Source organism: Orycteropus afer, unplaced genomic scaffold (genome assembly GCF_000298275.1).
Source record: "Orycteropus afer afer isolate SDZICR_OR568_19922 unplaced genomic scaffold, OryAfe1.0 scaffold00052, whole genome shotgun sequence".
Taxonomy (NCBI): domain Eukaryota; kingdom Metazoa; phylum Chordata; class Mammalia; order Tubulidentata; family Orycteropodidae; genus Orycteropus; species Orycteropus afer.
In genome coordinates, this window is record NW_006921639.1 from 5,174,931 (window position 1) to 5,196,161 (window position 21,231).

A 21,231-nucleotide genomic window follows, 5' to 3' on the forward strand; every position below is an offset into this window, starting at 1 on the left:
CTTTATGATAGGAGAAAACTTCATCAAAACGAGTATGTAAGGAAAAAGTGATATTCATTTGAAATAATTTTAAAGTATATTTCAAGATTTTTTTTTTCATTGAAAGGTACTTTCTTTCCCAAAGTACAGATCATTATTAATATACGTATTTTAAGTATTTTTGTTTATGAGCTCAAATTATCACTGGGAGAAAGTGATTTAAAACAACACATCCTTTGCCTCTCTGTAGATTTTAATAACATATGTCTAAATAAAAGCTATTCTATAAAGAATCTATTTCATTAGACACTTGGAGCATAAGTATATAATAACCAGCCAAACTACACAAATCAGTCTAGTTATTTTACATTTCACAATTTGCATGTATTCAAGCAAATCAGTCCATTCTCAGGCAATTGCTTTCTCTAGCTTCTGACCCAATGTAAGACATGAAATAAAGAGCTAAGAAAAAAAAAATATATTATTCCCAGTATAAATGAGATGGTATGTAAACTTTTTTCAATAAAAACTAAATTTACAACGCTCTTATAAATGAAAGAATATAAAACCTTTGTCTCTGATTAGTGAATTAAAAAGCATTATAAAACAAAAGGAAAACATGCTGAGGTTAGGTGTTATAGCATTTTTTAAAGCTAGATACATGAAGTACTGTATTTTTTAACCTCTTTTTCCAAAATTATTTTTCTAAAGTAAAGCAGAAACAATTAATAGCAAAGACTGAGGTGTGGACAAAATTATCAGATCTAAAAGTAGGAAAATATAATATGAGCAAACATAGTTGGCTCATGTGCTGAAAATAAACTGTTATGCATAAAATGAAGCCTTTCCTATCGATCAGTTTTAGATGTCTGACTCCTAAACCTACACAAGGCTGTTGGTAACAGAAAAACATCTCAAGTTGGTCATCTTTTAGGGCACAGCAAGAACCTTTAAAAAAAGAAAAAACTGCCTCGTGACAGCTTGTCAAGACCATACCCTGGGAACTTCCTCCACTGTCAGTCTACAGTCAATGTCTGAACCAAGAGGCCTGATGTTGTCCAGATCTTGGGATTTTCTGTCAAAGGTTTTTTTTAAAGAGACGCATGTGAGAAACAGAGAGCATGCACTAGCAGATAACAACATTACTGAGGCTGTCAAAATGATTTGTTTGGTGTTTTTCTCCATTCTACTATTATGCTTTTTTGCATTAAATGAGTTTAGAAGATAAATAAACAGCTTTTCAAATTTCCTCTACTATCAGAAGCTTGAAAAGATAAAGTCCCAAACATACACACACATTGCTATGATTCACCTACCTGCAACATGCCGCGACCATTTCCCTCTATAGTACCTTCATAAGTGACATGTAACCGAGTCAGGGGCTTTTCATATCTGTAATTTAAAAAGATTTTTAAATCTTATTTGTTTGTTCAATGACAAGTAATTCATTACAGAACAATCAGAAAGTATATGTAACAATAAAAGAAAAACAGAAACCATTCAAATATAAAAAAAACAGACATAGATGCCTAGTAACATTTTTGGGAGCTCTGGTAGTGAAAGGCACTTGACTGCTAACCAGAAGGCTAGCAGTTCAAACCCATAGCCACTCCTTGGAAGGAAGGTTGGGCAATCTACTTCCGTAGCGATACTGCCTCGGAAACCCAAAGAGGGGTCGCTATGAGTTGGCCCGACTCCATGGCACATAACAACAACAACAACAACAAGTAATATTTTTGGTGTAAATTCATATCTAAAGTTTTTTTTTATTCAAATATGTAAATATACATATTTAAATTAAAATGGATAATGAACTGTTTTGAAACCTATTTTTCCTCTACATGATACAAAATTTCTCCTAGTTAAGATAGCTGAAAAGTTTCTCAAATTAGAAAAAAATTAAGGTCTATGAAATTTTATGATTATGCTACAGTGAGTAACCTAAGGAAAACTATAGAAAGATTTGGCAATAAATCATATATGATTCTTAGAGGGTCTTTCCTTTCAACAATTTGATAAATGTGTATGTGCATGTGTGTGGGGTGTGTTTGATGAAAATACATGCCACAGAAATTCTGATCTATGGCATTTTTACATTAATAAAGCTAACGGATGAACCTATTACCTGTAGATTATCCAGAAGGCAGTTATATTTTTTCCTTTTTATAAACTATGGTCACTAAGGTGTTTAACTGGCTTACATTTAAATTAAAAATTTATATTTACATTAAAAATTATTTTATTAATAGCATTTTATGATATTTTCCTTATTAGATTTTTTTCCCTGTTCATTTACTGAATAAAAAGTATAAATTATAATTGAATATAAGTTAACTTGTGGAAATTACACTAAAGTTAGTAATAATTTTCGGGGAGAGGATTCTATTTTTTGAAAACAATTTATGAAGCTAACTGAGGAAACACTATTTACTCACTGAGATTTGTTCCCTTCCTGGTTTCAACGAGTCTAAACACGTTTCTGGACAAGTTCTAGCACAAATGACTGATACCTGTAAGCTCACGAGATAACTCAGTACAAGTACTGTACTAAGTGCTTTATTTATATTAACTAATTTAATCATCACAGTAACTGTTATTTCCTTTTACAGATTAGAAAACAAAAGCACAGAAAGCATTTAAGTATCCTGCCCAGGGCTAGTAAATGAAACCACAGGGTTTTGAACCCAGGTAACCTAACTCCATGGTCCAAACTTTTAAACACTATGCTATACTTACAGAAAAATTACTTTGCAAATCTCATGTAGGAAATTGTACCTAAGGTGTTTTGTTTTTAACTTCTTTTTCTTTGGGTCCTACTTACCTAATGCTATTACTCAGAGGCAGACTTCCTAGGAGGATGCTACTGAAACAATATAGCAAGATCTAGAAATCTCTGGTTTGTCAGTCAGAACTTTATATTGTTAAGTATTCTCCATGACTGAAGTTGGCAACTTATAGTGGAGTTGTCAATAAAATTGTAAAGTTGCTAGATACTTTTTTTTAAAAGCATCTTCCAACTTCCTGGTAGGTGTCCCCTTATTGTCCCAGCAAATCCTCCACATCCCTACCCTAGGAATCAAAGAAACTGACTATTCTCTCAGTGATTACTAAGGCTAGCTAAGGTGCTTACTAATAATCAAGTGTTATCTATAACATGCCAGAACCTTATAATTCAGAAAAGCCTCTATCTTCCTGGCAGCCATTTAGCCCCTTACTATCAGGAACACCAACAATCCTCATCTCTTCTTCATTGTCCCTCTTTAAGTGAATACATATTTTGGTTCAATGAGGTCTGAAAGATTGATTTTAAATACATTCTCCAACTCACTTACAAAGCAACTAGAAAAAAAAGAGATTAATGAAATAAGGAAAAAAAAAAAAAAAAAAAAAACCCAACCAGAAAACCTAACAAGTTAAATTCTGTCTATCAAAATTAAAAGGGAACATCTTGGTCTTACTTAGGGGCAAAACACCTTGTGGACACAGCAGCCTTGCTGATCTCTGCATCTCTATCCTGCTCTTACAGATGGTGATGTACAAATGAGTATCCTTTGACACTAACACTGGAAGTCAAGTGCAGAGCAGAAATGCTGAGTTGAATGAAAACTAAGTTCTCTGATTGATCTTTCAAGATTTACACCAAAAGGACAAGAACATTTGAATACCAGTTAGAGACTAATAGAAGCAGCTAAGAAAAACAATCCTCTGTACTCTCTTTTCACTGATTAATGCTGTAGCAGAGTGTTACTTTCAGTTCTAGGCACATTTTAAGATGGATCAATAAAAAGGAGTTATGTTAAAAGCAGAGTTAAAAGATTTAGAATCTACATTATACATGAAATAGAAGAAATAAGTATATTTAGTGTGGAGAAGAAATGACTGTTTGTATTGTTAGAGCTGGGGGTGGATCAAGAAAGTATTTTTAAGGAGTGTCTAACGTTTAAAAAAAAAAATAGAATTATTTAACTCCAGAAAGAAGAACCAGGAGTAGTAGGACAGGATGTAGGTGAAAGAGTCATTAGTAAGGCAGACTTTTTTACTAAATGAAAACATTAGATAGTAACACAAGCAGCTAACAATAGAATAAACCAAAAACCACTGCCATTGAGTCAATTCCAACTTATAGTGACCCCACTGGATTTCCAAGGCGATAAATCTTTATGGAAGTAGATCACCCCATCTTCCTTCTGCAGTGCAGCTGGTGAGTTTGAACTGCCCACTTTCTGGTTAGCAGTCAAATGTCTTAGACACTGCACCATCAGAACTCCTTAACAGTGGAAAAAACTAAGGTAAAATGGTGAATCCCCCATCACTGAAACTGTCTCATCTCCACATGCCATAGGTATTAGAGAAGCAACTGATACTTTCGGTAGGTACTGGACCAAATGACTTCCTGGGGTCTTTTTCATCTCTAATATGCCATGACTCCAAAATGTTACACATAGTCTCTTCCTCTTCGGGATCAGTTTTTTCCCCCTTCAGGTTGCTTAATCTTTTACTCACTTGCCTCTTTTAATAATCATCTCAGGCATATCTTCACCCTCTTGAACTAAGTTAGTTTTACTTTCTCCTCAAAATTAAACCTCTCTGATGGATGAAAACACCACAGAAATCACCTAAGCAGATATGTCTTCTTGAGTTAACCTCCCTTAAGAAAATTAAGGGAAATTAATTCTCATTAATTTCCTTCATCACTAATACCAAAAAAATGATTACAAACTACGACAAACATTATTAGAAAATGAAAAGGAAGGCAATGGTTAACACGAATGCACACCCAAATATGCATATCCTCAGGTGTTTGTAAAAAAATTGGTCCATACTCTTAGTGTACTAGGCATTACCTCTAGATTAGGAAACACGTTAACTATTTCAGGCACTAAGAACCTTAATTAATTAAATCATATTCATTATTATCCTCAGCATCGATCTATCTATCTATGAGTAAATTAGCAACTTCTACAAAATCTGTCAATAGTACACATGGATGGCCAAACTTCAAAATTCTTGTCACCCTAGATAATTACTACCTACATCATTTTAGTTTAATAAAAAATGTTTCCCAAAAGTGTCATCTAGAAAGAAAACACAAAATACAAACACTAACCAAAAAAGAGAAAGAAAGGTAAAGAAGAACATTTAAATATTGGTGATCTGTTTAATATTAGTATCGTGCCACACTAAACTCCTTAATTTCAAAAGGATTTTGTTTTCAGAAGACCGAACTCAAGGCAAAAGGGTAGAAATCAAAGAGTTGCAGACTTTGATTCAAAAGGAATGGTCTGTCAAACCATTAGATCTATCAATGAATCATTTATAAAAATGAACTCCCTGGTACCAGGGCAATTAGAGATTAAGAAACCATATTCTAAGGGGTAATAAAGTAGAATTCTCTCATAGTAAAACAGCCATTCTAAATCTAAAGCTGCAGGATTATTTTTATGATTATTACCTTTCCCACTCTGGAAAATCTTCAAGACTCTGTCTTGTAAATGTCACCAACCCAGTAGGTTCTATAAAAGCAATAAAAGAAAAATGCACACAAAATAAGTTTTAATTTGAAAAAGATCATACATATTCAGTAAAAGAATGAGACTAACAATGGGTATAAAATGAGTCAAGAAATATCAAGCCTAGCATTAGAATGCAATAGGAAGTTGATTTAAATTAACATTATCTTTACATTAGGAAACCCCTTCTATAAAATAGTAAGTTCTTGCTAAAAGAAACTATACAAATAACAGCACACCAGTAGGATTTGTTTACCAGTACTTTTGGATGACACTTTCTAACACAAATACACTTAAAGAATCCTTTCAATAAACAAAGCTGCAAAATGGGTATAGGCTATGCAACTAAGCAAAACTGAATTGTAATCTGTAGACTCCTTCTCAAAAAAAGTCTTAACCCTAAACCCAAAGATTAGTGAATGGATATACATTTAAATTAAATAAAAATTTTACAAATAAAAAAGAAAATCATTGGCATGTCCTTTCGAGTTGACACAGCTAAATCTTGGACTTAAATGATAAGCAGCTGCTTATAAGTAGGTGTTTTAGCCAGGAGGAATTACTATGTTTTAGGAGTTTAGAAAAGAAAAGATTATATATCTTTCAAGGACCAACAGATTTGAGAGGATCAAAATAAAATACTATTGACATAGCAAATAATTTTAGAGGACAAGACCCTTGATTTTTGTTTTTATTTTTATTTTTCTTTAAAGCCAGTGGCAAAAAACAACAAATAAATCAGCTAACCAGAAGTAATTTGTTTGATTCAAATCAAAGAACAACTATAAAGACCAGGCCATTTCTGTTTTCTTCTTTTTTAAAAAGCTCTTAAGCCAACAGAGGTATGTCAGAAACTATTAGTTATAATGATGGTAGTGTTCCAATGAACACTTGGCAACCATTTCATTCCTAAGGACGACTGCACGTTTATTTGCCCTCAGTCACAAACAATCACAACTCAAAAATCATATGGATCGGAATTCTGGGAAGATGGTGCTATAAAGAGACCACTGTTCTGACCCTCCCCTACAAATACAACAAGAAATACAAGGAAACAGTGCTCAACTTTGAGGGATTCTGAATGAGGAGCAGAAGAAAGTAGCAGGGAACTGTAGACTAGCAAAAATCAACAATGAGTCCCATATGGTAGGACAATCTCTTCTCCCATAGTCCTTCCCCCTAGCTACTAGAGGGCCTCCAGTTGCTGTGAAATGGGGTAGTGGCCTAGAAAAGGAGATTGCTTCCCTAACCACCAGAGCCCCTGCCCGTATAAAGAGAGAGGACCTCGAGCTTCTGCTCTAAAATCAGTAAGGCAGACCTCCCCAGGGGTCCATCTGGAGTGTGTTAGTGCTGTCGCAACCTGGACGCTGCTGGCTACAAACCCACTGAGAATTACTAGAGTAGCAATGAGCTGTGCAGTGGCCTATGCAGTGGATTCTGCTCTCATAGACAACACTCCACCTGCTTCCTTATGTACCCATAGCTCAGGTCTCTGAAACCAGTAGGACAGACTTCCCAGGAAGTCATGTCATGTTTGCTTGCTCCCTATTCTGGTTGATGCTGAGACTGCTAACTGCAGCTGCTATGTGCTAGGAAGCAGGTATTTTGAGTAGGGGCTATACTCACAGCCCATATACTGTGGGGTGGACTCTGGTAGCAACAAGGCAGACATTCCTGGGGGTCTACTTGGAGTATGACAATCCCTCCCCCAACCAGTAACTATCAGCTACTGGACTGCTATGAACTGTTGAAGAAAGTTACCTCCAGTGGAGGCCAGAGGTGGGTAATGTAGGTGGAGACTGCTCCCCCAACCATCAAAGGTCCACTGGGGCTCTGACAGATCTCTCAGAGATACTTCTGGAAACAGAGGAAAATCTATCTGTGCTTTCCCTGAATGTCAGCTCATATATAAACAGCACCTACAGAGCAGGGAAGGCAACCTGGGGCAAAACTAATGGGGAACACCCAGACACAAAAGGGGATTAGCCAGCATAGGTGTTCCAACTAAAAACACAGCTTCAGAAATAAAGAAACTAAAAGCTTAATAACAACAGAGAGAAAAGTGCACTCCCTCACCTGCAGGTAGAGACTGATCACAGCATGTTCTCTAATGTATCTGGGAGAGACTGAAAGTTGAAAACTGAGACCAGGAACTTTCAAATTCTAATGAAACCAAGGCAGGAAAAAGAGCTATCACAGAGAGGAAGAGGAACTAGTAAGCAAAGACCAAAGGCTCTTCCAACCTAAGAGTTTTTTTTTTTTTTTGCAGAAAGCAGTAAAGGCAAAACAACAAACACTGGGGGAACCTAAGAAAGTTAATACCAGAGAAAAAACCAAACTCACTGCCCTCAAGTCAGATCTGATTCATGGCGACCCCTCCTTGGGTTTCCGAGGCACTATCTCTATGGAAGTAGATTGCCCAATCTTCCTTCCGAGGAGTGGCTGGTGGTGGGTTTGAACTACCAGCCTTCTGGTTAGCAGTTAAATGCTTTAGGCAGTATACCAACAGAGCTCCTTGAAAATTCCAATGCCCCAAACAAAAAAAAAAATCACAAACACAAAGAATAGCAAAACAATGGTTCATGCAAATGAACATAAGAAAGTGTGTGAAATGCCATCTAGAGATGAACAAATAATGAAAAAAAAGGAAGAATATAACAATATTAAATATAATCAAAGAACTAAGGGAAAACACAAAGAGATAAAAGAAATGAGAGAACAATGCAAGAACAAAATGAAGCTCTAAAAAAAAAATAAAAGTATTGCAATTGAAAGCAACAACAAATGAAATGAGAAATGCAATAGGACTTATCAAGAAATTTAACCAGGCAGAAGAAAGAATCAGTGCATATAAGACAAAATATTTAAAATTACAGGTGCTGAAAAACAACAAGAACAGAGACTCAAAAAGGCTGAGCAGAGTTTAACTGAATTACGGCACAACAATAAAGGACTCTCTCTATATATATAAATATCATGGGATTCCAAAAGGAGTTGAAAGAAAGGAACAGAATGAATATTTGAAGAAATGATAACAAAGTTTTTTTCAAATTTAACACAGGAAATGAATCTACAAATCCAAGAAGTTCAAAGAACCCTAAGCAGGATAAACTCAAATAGATCTATATCACTTTCAAAAAGTAAAGATAAAACCAGAGATAGCAATTGGCAAGTGAGGACAACTACAAACAAAAAGAGGGAAAAGACTGTGCAGTCACAGAATTTCTAAATGGTGAGGAAGTTAAGAAAGTTGAAAGATAGAATGGACTGTTCTAAACTCAGGGATAAATTTATAAATCATAGGGTAACCTCAAAGAATAATTATAAACCTTCACATCACAATAAAAAAGAAGACAAGCAGAAATATTCAGCATATACTAAAACAACAGCAACAACGGGAAGGATAACACAATTCATAAACATAACGAGCTCAGCACAGAAAATAATATGGAACAAAGAAACCAGGGACACCATGAAAAAATACATAACAAAATGACAGCAACAAATTCAAACTTATCAATAATCACCCTGAATGTTAATGGATTAAATGCACCACTCAAGAGACGGAGAGTTGCAGATTGGATAAGAAAACAAAACCCATCAATATGCTGCCTACAAGAGACACACCTTAGAGATAATGACAAAAACAGACTAAAAATCAAAGGTTGGTAAAAGATATATCAAGCAAATGGCAACTGTAAGAGAGCAGGAGTGGCAATACTAATTTCTGATCAAAGTGACTTTAAGACAAAAACCACCATATGAGCAGAAATCAATGAAACAGAAAATAGAAGGGCTATAGAAAAAATCAACAAGACCAGAAGTTGGTTTTTTGAAAAGATCAATAAAATTGACAAACCACTGGCAAATTTAACAAAGGAAAAGAGGGAGAGGATACAAATAACACGAATAAGAAACGAAATGGGTGACATCACAACAGAACCAACTGAAATCAAAAGGATAATATCAGGATACTATGAAGAACTGTATTCCAACAAATTTGAAAATCTGGAGGAAATGGACAGTATTCTAGAAACACACCACTTACCTAAACTAACACAGACTGATGTGGAAAACTTGAACAGGCCCATCACAAAAGAAGAAATTGAACAGGTTATCAAAAAATTACCAACTAAAAAAAATCCTGGCCCAGACGGTTTCACTGGAGAATTCTATAAAACATTCAGAGAAGAAGTGATACCAATCCTACTCAAAGTATTCCAAAACATAGAAAAGGATGGAATCCTCCCTAACTCATTTTATGAAGCAAGCATAACCTTAATACCAAAACCAGGAAAAGACATCACTCAAAAGGAAAACTACAGACCAATATCCCTCATGAAAAAGTAAAGATAAAGATAGAATCCTGAAAGTAGTAAGAGAGAAGCAAAGTCATATACAAAGGATCCTCAATAAGATTAAGTGTCAATTTCTCCTCATAAACACTGGAGGCCAGAAAGCAATGGAATGATATATTTAAAGGGCTTAAAGAGAAGCAGTCAACCAAGAATGCTATAAGGGTGAAATTAAAATATTCCCAGATACACATGAAGCTGAGAGAGTCCAAACTGGCCCTACAAAAAAATACATATGGGAGTTCTGTAGATGGAAGGGAAAGGACACTAGAAAGTAATTCAAAGCCATACATAAAAAGAAAGATCCCAATAAAGGCAAATGCTTATACAAGTATAAATGGTAATAATAAGGCATTCATGCTTGGTAATTCTACATGTTTTGTCCTTCATATTTCTAGTAACAAATATATAACAAACAAGGATCAAATTATGTTATAGGGCACATGAGATATAAAAACATAACAACAACACAAGGGGGAAATATAGTATAAATACAGAGTTTCTTTTATATTACTGAAGTTGGTACCAAATTACCCTAGAATGTTACAAAAACACGCTGTTAACTGAAATATTCATGGACCACCATGAAAATATATTAAGAAAAAATATATATACACAAAAGGAAAGGAGAATAGAACCAGAAAAACCCACTACAATAAACCAGCAAAACACAAAAGCAAGAAGTAAGACAAAGACTAATTTTTAGGAAATACAAAAAATCATTAACAAAATGGCAGAGGTTATTTCTTATCAGTAATTACAGTAAATGCAAATACACTGAATGTTCCAATCAAAAGGAAGAGGGTAAAGAATGAATTAAAAAAACAAACATGTACCAACTACATAACAAGGAGAGCTGGGGTTGTAATCTTAGTATCGGACAAAGTACACTTTAAGACAAAATCTGTCAAAAGAGATAAAGATGGACATTACATAGTGATGAAAAGGTCAATTCATCAAGAAGATTTGGCAATCATAAATACACATGCAGCCACTAAATAGACAATACAGTACTGTCCATTCTTCCCTTCAGGTCTATCAATGTTTACTTTATATATTTATGGAACTCTGGTGGCCTCAGAAGGAAGACAGGGCAATCTACTTCCACAGCAATATCACCTTGGAAACCCAAGAAGGTGTCGCTATAAGTTGGAGTTGAGGCAGTAAGTTTGGTTTATATAGTAACAGTTAGAGATGTCAATATACCAATGTTTTTTGCATAGTGTCTGGGGTTTTAAAAGCTTCCCAGTGGCCATTCAAGGCAGAATGAGGGTTTTCTATTCACTTGGAATAACAGAGGAAGGAGAGTATGGAATAGGAGGAGATATGGAATGTATGGCTAATTGCTCCCATGGATAACAATCTCCTTTGCCAGGAGACCAGAAGTGTAAGGTGCCTGGCTACCATTACTGAACATTTTGATCAAAGATTCAATAGACTAATCCTGATTGAAAGGGAGAAAATGCAGAACAGAATTCCAAATTCTCATGGACTCCAGACTTTTTGGAGCCATGGAAGCTGAAGAACCCCTGAAACCATTGCCCAGAGATAACCTTTAAAACAACAAAACAAATTCCCTCAAGTATTCTTTAAGCCAAAAACTAGTAAAAAAAAAAAAACTGCCTTAAGTATTATGTTCTTTTAAGAATCATATGCATGGGATGAAATTGACAACAGCAACTTGAAAGATTAGATAGGAACCTTAGGAGACAGTGAGTTATGTAAATGGGAGAGGAACAACTCAGAAAAGGAAGGTGAGAATGGTTGTACAAATTGAAGAATATAATCAATGTCACTAAATGGTCCATGATGCAGAAACTGTTGAATTGGTGTATGTTTTGCTGTGCATATTCTCACCACCACCAGGAAAATAAATAAAATTTAAGTAAATTTAAAAAACCATATGGAGTAATTGTTTAAGAGAACAGAATTTTGTTAACACGAGTCTTAAAATATGTTTTAGATATTTAACTTTAAGCAAAATGAATAGGTATATTTAAAACTTGTAAGAGAGAAAACTATTCAAACACTAAAGAAGCAAGTCTATTCGAAAGTCACCATTCAGTAACTTGGTAGAGAAGCATATTAAATGGCCTTCATGTATACCAAGAGAGACCAAGAGTAATTCATAAATAAACATTGCTAGCAAAGCAAGAGAAAAGGCAGAATATAGTTCTTTAGATATAATTATTAATAAAACTTCTTTTAGAGTATATCTGTCTTCTATATAACAATGCACCTTCCACCTCAAATAGGGTATTTTAGACAGTATTTCTCTTAATAAAATCACAATATATACTGCATATTTATCACCAATTTTTAAGAACTTCATCTGAAAGACAGATTATGCTGAAAATAATTTAACTCAGAAGGTTCTTTAAAAATCTTTCAGTTTCAAGATTCTCATTACAAATATAATATATATTTGACGACACTGAAAAGTTAATCTTGATAGAATTACTATATTTTATCCTCCTAAAAAGCACATGTGGTTATGTATTCAATTTTTGAAATTGGGATACAACTTTTATAATTGAAGGGACGTTGCCATTGCCGTCAGTCTGGATTAAAGTCAAATTTTTACAGAGAAGATATACTACATCTTCCTCTGCTGGGAACACCACTAACCTGAGACCAGTCTTAATCTAATCTTCTGTTGCAGGATAGTGTGGACCACATTGGTGGTATGACTTCAGATATCAAACTAATGGTTGTGGTTCAAATTCGCAGTGGAGATTTTTTTCCCTCCTTCTACCAGTGCCAAGTTTGAGACTTGGAAGATTCTTTCTTGTCCCTTTCCTGCATGGCCAGGTTAATTTCTCATTTATCCTCACATAAAGGGTACCAGCTTTGTACAAAAGGTCTCCTATTATATTCATCTTTCTCCTTCTTCAAAAACCAAACCCAATCCACTGTCATTGCAAAAAGGGCATGGAAGTGGCATCTTCTGACTTCCTCTAACTTCACAAGAAGACAGAATCACCATCACCACACCAAGGCTTATTCCTATGAGGCCATACATGCCATCACCTTCCAGCCTTTTTATCAACTTTGACACAAACCGTCCCTCCCATGGTACTCACTACTTCTCTGCTGGGTTCTATTATTTGCTACAATGGCCCCACAGAACTCACATACAATACTCACAATTCTGGGGTTTATTGGGGAAATAACAGGCTACAATTCAGGTTGAGGAATATGTTCACGATACAGTTCTTGAATCAGGACAGTTTCCCCTCTGCTGTGCCTTCAGGCATGCCTCTCTGACCTTTGGCAACTTAGCCTGACCTCTGCCTTTGTGGGCCAGGTAAGCCTACTGCTCTGTCTCATGTCTTTTGGTTCCATGGCTTCTCTCAGCCAAGGAGGTCTAGTGCAGGGATTTTGGGTTCAGAGATGTGCTCTATTTCACCTCCAGCTCTTCTCTCTTGGTGGCAGCGAGCTCCCCCTTCTGCCTCCAGAAGGGCTCATTGTATGCCTGAGAGAGTGGCAAAACTAACGAATCCCAACATAAGAGTTCTACACACCTTACTTGCATGGTGTTACCCAGTGATCTGGTGAGAGTTACAAAGATTATGGCTAGAAAAACCATACCAAGTAATTCATTGCACTGCAGTCATCAAGTTGATTCCAGTCATAGCGATCCTACAAGACATCATAATACTGACTCAGAGTTCCCAAGGCTGTAAATCTTTATGGAAGCAGACTGCCTCATCTTTCTCCAGTGGAGTGGCTGGTGGGTTTGAACCATTAACCTTTTGGTTAGCAGCCAAATACCTTAATCACTGCACCATGAGAGATCCTTTCCCCTTTCTAGTGGTACATAAAGTAAGGATACTTCTTACCATTTATGATGCCCTTGATTTAATGAAATACGGAAAACTTTAAGTTTCTATAGTGTCTATACTGCAGGCTATAGAATTTCTATGTAACTAATCCTTAAATTGCAAACCTTTATTACTTTTAGTTTTCTCCTTAACCCCTTAGGGTTTACATCCTTAAAATCTCTAACAATGCTTCACATACTTCTATAAAAAATTAAATTAACATAATGGTGAAAAATCTAGAAAATAAAATACCCATTTACAATTCATTTTTTCAATCAGACTAGTTTTTAATAAAAAGTTAATAAAGTTAACTTATAACAATTTTCAGAAGCTCTGGTGGCCTAGTACCTGAGTCATCTTACTGGTAACCAGAAGTTTGGTGGTTCAAACCCAGCAGACCCTCTGCAGAAGGAAAATGGAGCAACCTACATCTGTAGAGATTTACTGCCTTGGAAACCCAATGGGGGTCGCTATGAGTTGGAATCAACTCAACGAAAGTGTGCTTGGTTTGTTTTGGATAATGATTTTCACATTCTAGTTGAAAAAATCAACTTTTAGCTTTTTCCTCAAAATATCTGGAATCCTAAAATTTAAGAAGGCAAGTTAAGTTTAGGAGAAAACATATGATTTGATTCTGGGTTACATAATTATAATAATGGAATTCATTCTACAGTGAAACCTGTGAGATCCAGAACTTAATGGGATTGCTTTGTTCTTCTTTGTCTCACAAGTTTTTCACCTTTGAAGGGTGCAGTTTTACCACTATTCCATCATTTGATTTAGTGGAAAATATTTGAGTTTTCCTTCCCTGACAGGTTTCTATGTTACAGAGTTTCCAGCTTTTGCAGGTTTACCTGTATTTAAATTAAAAATATCAAAAGTGTTGTCATCTAACAAATTATTACAAATGAGCCTACATTTTCCTTGATACTTCATTCAGTACAAAAACAAAAGTAAAATTCAGTAAGTTAAGAGATAAATAATCCTCTCTCAAAGAAGCATGACTGTTCCCCTTAAATAACCAAATCCTAATAATTGATTTCTTTCCAAAAATCTGAACAATGTCCAACAGCAATACATTCAGGAGGAATAAATGCAGTAATGTAAGAAGATTACACAAAGAAAGAATATGAGAAAAATGACCTTAAAATGAGTTAATGATAAGTCAAGACAATCCCACATTTTTAAGACAATCTGGATGACCAGACTGGAAAGAACTCATTTCACTTGACAAGGGTTGGCCTGTCCTTAGCAAAGGGAAACTTCTGAGATATTTTGGTGTCCTTTATAATCAACTTGCAGGAAAGGCCACCATTGATAATACCAAAACCAAAACCAAACCCACTGCCTTTAAGTAGATTCTGACTCATAGCAACCCCTATTGGGTTTCAAAGGCTATGTATCTTTATGGAAGTAGATTGCCTTATTTTTCTCCTGCAGAGCAGCTGGTTAGCAGCTAAATGTCTCATCAACTATGCCACCAGACCTCCACATCTTTGATAACAGCTAACATTTATTAAGGATGTAACTGCTAATTGAATGTTTGTGACGATACTATGAGATAATTATCATTATTATTTTATTTTACAGATGAGGAAACTGAGGCTTAGAGATATTAAAAAATATGTCCATGATTAACCACCAGAGCTCCTTAAGATGAAAGTGGCAATATCAATCTACTACTAGCTGGTGACTGCTAGCATCCGTTAAATGTGACATCAGGATTGGAGGAAGACTCATTAACAACCTGAGATATGCAGATAATACAACCTTGCTGAGAGTGAAGATGACTTGAAGCACTTACTGTTGAAGATCAAGGACTACAGCCTTTAGTGTGGATTACATTTTAATATACAAGAAACAAAAAGCCTGCCATGCTCTGCCGACCTTGGGCCTTACAATGGACTTGAATTAATGGTCTGCCATGTGATTTGGTAATATCAGGACTGTGCCTTGTTACTTGTCAACCTTGGGCTTGGCAGCCTCAGCAGCCAGCAGCTGTCTGGGTGAAGAAAAGCCTCTAGCTTTAGTGGGCCAGGAGCTGGAGTCAGAGCTGAAGCCCAAGGCCGAGAGCTTTCACCCAGCCCCTAGAGCTTGGCACTTTGAACTTGGACTTAAAGCCTCCAAATTGTAAGAATAAACTCTTGTTTGTTTAAGCCATCCCATGTGTGGTATATATTCCTGTCAGAATGGCACCAGGTAACCAGAAGACTTTTGAAAATATTAGTTTTAATTCATAAAAATTACTTCATTTTACACTGGTTGGATTTCAGTGTATATAAATCCTGTGTGTCCTGTGAGAAAGAGAGACACACACACACAGAGCACAAATTTATGTATATATACAACATATATATAGATTATAATAGTGATTTAGTACCATTTCAACATGGTTTTGGCAGAAGTTGTATTTTGAACACAAAATGTTCCTGACATGTCACTTGATCTGATTTGTCCCCATCAGTAAGAGAAATTATAGGAAAAGGAATTTACTTTTCTCTGTGACTCTTCTAAAGTAGCAAAAGAGCGTTTTAAGCTTCTCTGGTTTCCGTGATGAACGTCCTTCAAACACCCTAAGAGAGACCAAAAATAAAAAAAAGTAGATGATTTAAAATGCCTTAATAAGTAAATAAACACAAAAATACCCCCCTAAATCTCTATTTCCATCAAGGAATAGAAACAATTTTCCTACAAGATAAATACACAATGATAGAGAACTAGAAACTGGTTTGGATTCAAATGGCATCTGGAAAGGTCTGAGACCAACTTAACCTGGGCCTTTTCAGGTTGCTCAAGTCAGATGACTCTAACAACCTTGTTTCTCTGATATATCCTGCCCAGGGAGAACACATCATCTAGTGCCCCAAAGTCAATTAGGGTCAGCAAGTTAATGCATGGCTGTTTCCCAAAGGCTAATACTATTTATAATATGCAGTTCAAATGACTGAACAAAATGGCATCTGAGAAAAAACTGCATCTGACTGTGTTTGTATGATAGAATTTTCAGTATGACAAAATATTGGGGGTCTAACTAGCCTTGCTAATTAAACAAATAATCCCTTTGCATGGTAACAAAACCAGTGAACAGTGCCTATCCTGCATTATCCAGTTTCCAGCAACCTAGGCTTGCATTATTTAATTTAGATTTCTTTGAAATGACATGGTATTGTTATTGGTAACACATAATGCAGTTTATCCTGAGGAAAGAAAAGGAGGGCTGTAGAAGCTATGACCTGAATAAGTAGTTCACTAAAAGATTTCAAACACAAAAGCAGGCTTTTGGGCATAAGATCTAATTTTTCAAAGGCATTTAAAAGCCATAGGGAGCAGTGGCTATATACCATCAGGTGTTATTCATCTGCCTCTATTCATATACTCTGGCTTTAAAACCAGAAACCCCCCAAGTAAAAGTCCATTTTAATAAGTTTTCAAATGGGTAAAAATCTTCATGGTTAGAAACTCAAACTTATGTTAACTATACAGAGAGGGAAAAATTAATTCTATGATAAAATCCTATTGAACAATTGAAATAAACTAGGAAAAAGGAAGCTAATGAAGCTTTCAAATGATCCTGCTATAATGATCTGAAATTACGTATTCAGGGTCAATTTCTGAAAAAACAATTCATATGAATATTTACTTACTAAAAAGAGCACTAACATCAGATAAAGAAACTAGTATTTTAATCAAATCTAAATACTCAATGCTTTAAAGACAGTATACCAATACCTGTGATAATTTTAACTCATCTTAAAAAACTTACCTTTCAAAAATATTTAACACACACACACATAGAGTTCAGCTGCTTGCTGAAACAAAGGCTCTTTTAAAGTGAAGGTTTCAACTTGGTTTCTTTGTAACATGTCAACCAGAAGAAAGTTTAGGTCAAAATGCCCTTGGTAGTTTTACTAAACATCCTGTATCAAATAAACAATGATTTACCAAATGAATACCTTGGGATCCATTGCAAAATCCCTGTTTAGGCTTACTACTTACTAGAGGGAAGTAGTATGAATATAAAAGCAGGCACCACCTATTTCTAGAGATGAAATGCATTACTACACTATTCAATTAAGGGCAAAAGTTCCTTGTCAATAGAAATATTGCATATTGAGGGAAAAAATGGCTGTTGGCCTCAGGAAGTAATTCCCTAAAACATTAAAAAAAAAAAAAAAAAAAAGTCCCTAGTTTCTCTATGTCTTCAGTTGTTTGTGAAATGACATAAAATTCACATATTTCATAATCATAATGAAAGTTATTAACCTTAGGAGGCTCTTGAGACTGCAGATTTATTACCTAATAATTTAGACTTTATTGAAAGATTATATGGCTATTATTACCTACTACAAATTAACACCACTGTTTATTTTGCTGGCCCAAACCTTACAGGTAGAAATAAAATAAAATCTTAATATATTCTGTTCATAGTTACTATAAGTAGTACCTAAGGCATTTGACTGCTAACCAGAAGGCTGACGGTTCAAACCTACCAGCCCCTCCTCGGAAGGTGGGCAATCTACTTCCCTAGTGATACTGTCTTGGAAACCGAAAGACGGGTCACTACTATGAGTCAGATCCGACTCAACAGCAGTGAATTTGGTTTTTGAGTTTATGTGACCAAATATGCTTTCTCATTTTCCTGAGAAGGGAAGTGGGGGGAATGTGGAGTCAAAGTTGAGGAAGAGTAAGTAGATTTAAAACCATGTGCCAATTCTTAGATTTGGATGTCATGAAATTTTAAAGTAGTAGGTCTGGCCACCCAAGTAAAATGAATTATCCTGGTAAGAAAAGAACATCTGGATTTGTTTCAACTTACAGTACTAGCTGAGAGCTTGGAAAAGGAGAGAGACAGCCAGATGAAGGCAGGAAGACAGAGAGAAGAGACAGGGATTGAAAAGAGGTTGTAGACAGAAAGAAAGGTAGAGTGGGAGACAGACGGACTGCATGAGAGACAGAAAATCAGAGAGACATTCAGAGACATAAACACAGATATAGTCTCAGAGAGAGTGAGACATTCTCATAATAAACAAGCACTATCTATTTAACTTGCCATTTTTTTTTTTTAGGGGGAGGGAGGTGTAGAATTTCTGATTTCTGGTTATGTACATTTGAAGACATATTTTGAGTTAGCAGGCATCCATGTAAATATGCATATAAACTCAGGCCATAATAACTCCTTTGCATCTTGGGAGGACATTTTGGCATTTAATTGAATGATAATTACAGATTATAAAAGAAATCAAACAGTAAAAGCCACTCAGGCAACCTCACTTTGTGCTAAACAAAACTGTTTTTATTTTCAAGAGAGGTCAATCAAGGGTCAGATACTTATTAACTGGTGTTTTCTATTCATCTATATAGAGAAACATAGTTTAATAAAATCTTTCCCTGAAAGGAATATTGATAACATTACTGAAATTGGATTCCAGACACGCACACAACTCCCATGTGATTTCAAGTTAAGGATTAATCCCATTAGTACATAGTAAATCAAGCCCAAAGCACTATAACCTCCACTTTAAAATGGAAGTAAGCGATAGTAAGGAACTCAGCCAGAAAGCCGTCCTTGGCTTTTCTGCGTGGCACTCTGCCATATGGCCCACCAGCATGTTCAATCCAGGGAAGAAGCAGATGTAAAAGCCTGCAACCCACAATTTATCTCTGACCATCTAGTTTCCAAGCAATCTCAGAAGCATCAATGCTAATCACATTGGAAGCCTTTATATGAATGCTTAGGCCCTGAAAAGCAAGCAGGGGAAAAGGTCAAGAGTATTTAACATAACTAAGGAGGGCTGGAAGAACACAACAATAAATAAAAAAGGGAAGACTTATTGAATTTATTGACGTCAGCCTCCCACCACATACTCTTAACATTTTTCTTATTCAATCAACTAGCTAGCCATATCTCTTTTTAGATTAAATACACTCATACACATAAAATTCCCAATGGCCAGAAACTGTAATCATAAATAGCAGCTATGCAAAAAGGGGGAGGAAATGCTATATACACAGTTTAGCAAATGGGTCATCAGATTAAGTACTTGATTTTTCAGAAGCCACATGAAAAAGACTGAGTTTTGATTGCTTTCTGCTTCTGGAGCTCTAGCAAAGTGCTTTGCTTTTGAAAGCACTAGACATAGTGGAAAGGTGCTCCGGTGGTATATTGGGTGAGGCACTTGGCTGCTAACCAGAATGTTAGCAGTTCAAACCCACCAGCTGCTCGGCAGGAAGATGAGACAATCTACTTCCATAAATATTTACAGCCTTGGAAATTCAATGGGAGTTGCCATGAGTCAGAATCAACTCAATGGCAGTGAGTTAGACATTATAGAAGATGATCACTGAACTTGAACAGAAGATAGTTCTGTTGTGTTCTTCCAGCCCTCCTTAGTTATGTTAAATATTCTTGACCTTTTCCCCTGCTTGCTTTTCAGGGCCTAAGCATTCATATAAAGGCTTCCAAGTCCCACTTCTACTGACAAATTACTTATCCTCTTTGAACTCTATTAGTATAGTATTAGTATAGAAGCTTTCCTACAGACAATCTTCATAGAATCAAAGTGACCTGTCCACAGAGAGCATTAGTGGTCACTTAAAGTCACTGTTCTCAGTGCTTGCTAGTTTAGGCTTATTACAGAACACACAGACTCACAGTGATAAGGCAAGTGCAGATATACTGGCACTTTACAAAAGATGAGAGGATCACAATCTTGTCTGCCTTAATTAATGCTCAATGTTCTGGTGTCCAAAAGAACATTCCCCCATCAGCCAGGAAAAGAAGAATAGGCCTTAATATTACACTAATACTCTTTAAACGGACCTACTCCAACTCCTATTTGGTGAAAACACTATTGGGATACCATAAGCTAAAATCTCTCGTGGTTACTCTAAACTGACAGATGGCTTTGGTTCATATCAAGAATTATTTCTAAGTCCTAAAGAATAGTTCTAATCTCTGACCAGCGATTAGGGAGTAAGTGTTATCAGGTTCATTCAAAGGGAAGCAGTACAGCACATTGGCTAAAGGGCACAGATTCTAGAGGCAGACTATATCCTGAGTTTGAATCCCGATTCTATCAGTTATTATGTTAATTTGGTGAAGTTACCCACCCTCTCTAAGCCTCTGTCTCTTTATCTGGAAAAAGAATAACGACGATACTTGATTTTTAAGTTTGATCTAAGGATTAAGTGAAAAAATGATTTAGCACAGTGACTGGCACATGGTAAATGCTTAATAAATATTAGTTATTGTTATTGAGATTCTCATAGAAAAAAAATAATTTCAGATAATGCTGAGTAAGCAGTGGTACTTGGACTAGAACAAGGCATTACAAAATACCCAGCAAAAAAAAAAAAAAAAAATCAATGGTCATTTACATAAAATGCTTACTTACATTGTTCTAATTCATATTCCCTTCATTAGGAAAAATGGCATGGCCTCTTTTCCCATCAGCCTAACAGGATGACCTCAGAGACAATCAGCTTATGTCTTCAGGATAAATTACAACAGCACAATGAAAAAGATAAAAAGCACCATTAACAATAAGTCCCAGCAATCTCCTG

At 35.7% G+C, this 21,231-nt stretch overlaps 1 protein-coding gene across 1 annotated transcript in view; it reads right to left on the reverse strand.

Moving 5' to 3' along the window:
• The window catches only part of PARG (poly(ADP-ribose) glycohydrolase), a 219,830-nt gene that overhangs the window by 66,839 nt on the left and 131,760 nt on the right, over positions 1-21,231 (reverse strand). Inside the window, exons 10-12 of the mRNA XM_007938616.2 lie at positions 16,162-16,241; positions 5,432-5,492; positions 1,296-1,371 (exon numbers count right to left, since the gene is read on the reverse strand). Coding sequence (XP_007936807.1) covers positions 1,296-1,371; positions 5,432-5,492; positions 16,162-16,241 — 217 coding nt within the window. The remainder of the gene's footprint in view (positions 1-1,295; positions 1,372-5,431; positions 5,493-16,161; positions 16,242-21,231) is intronic.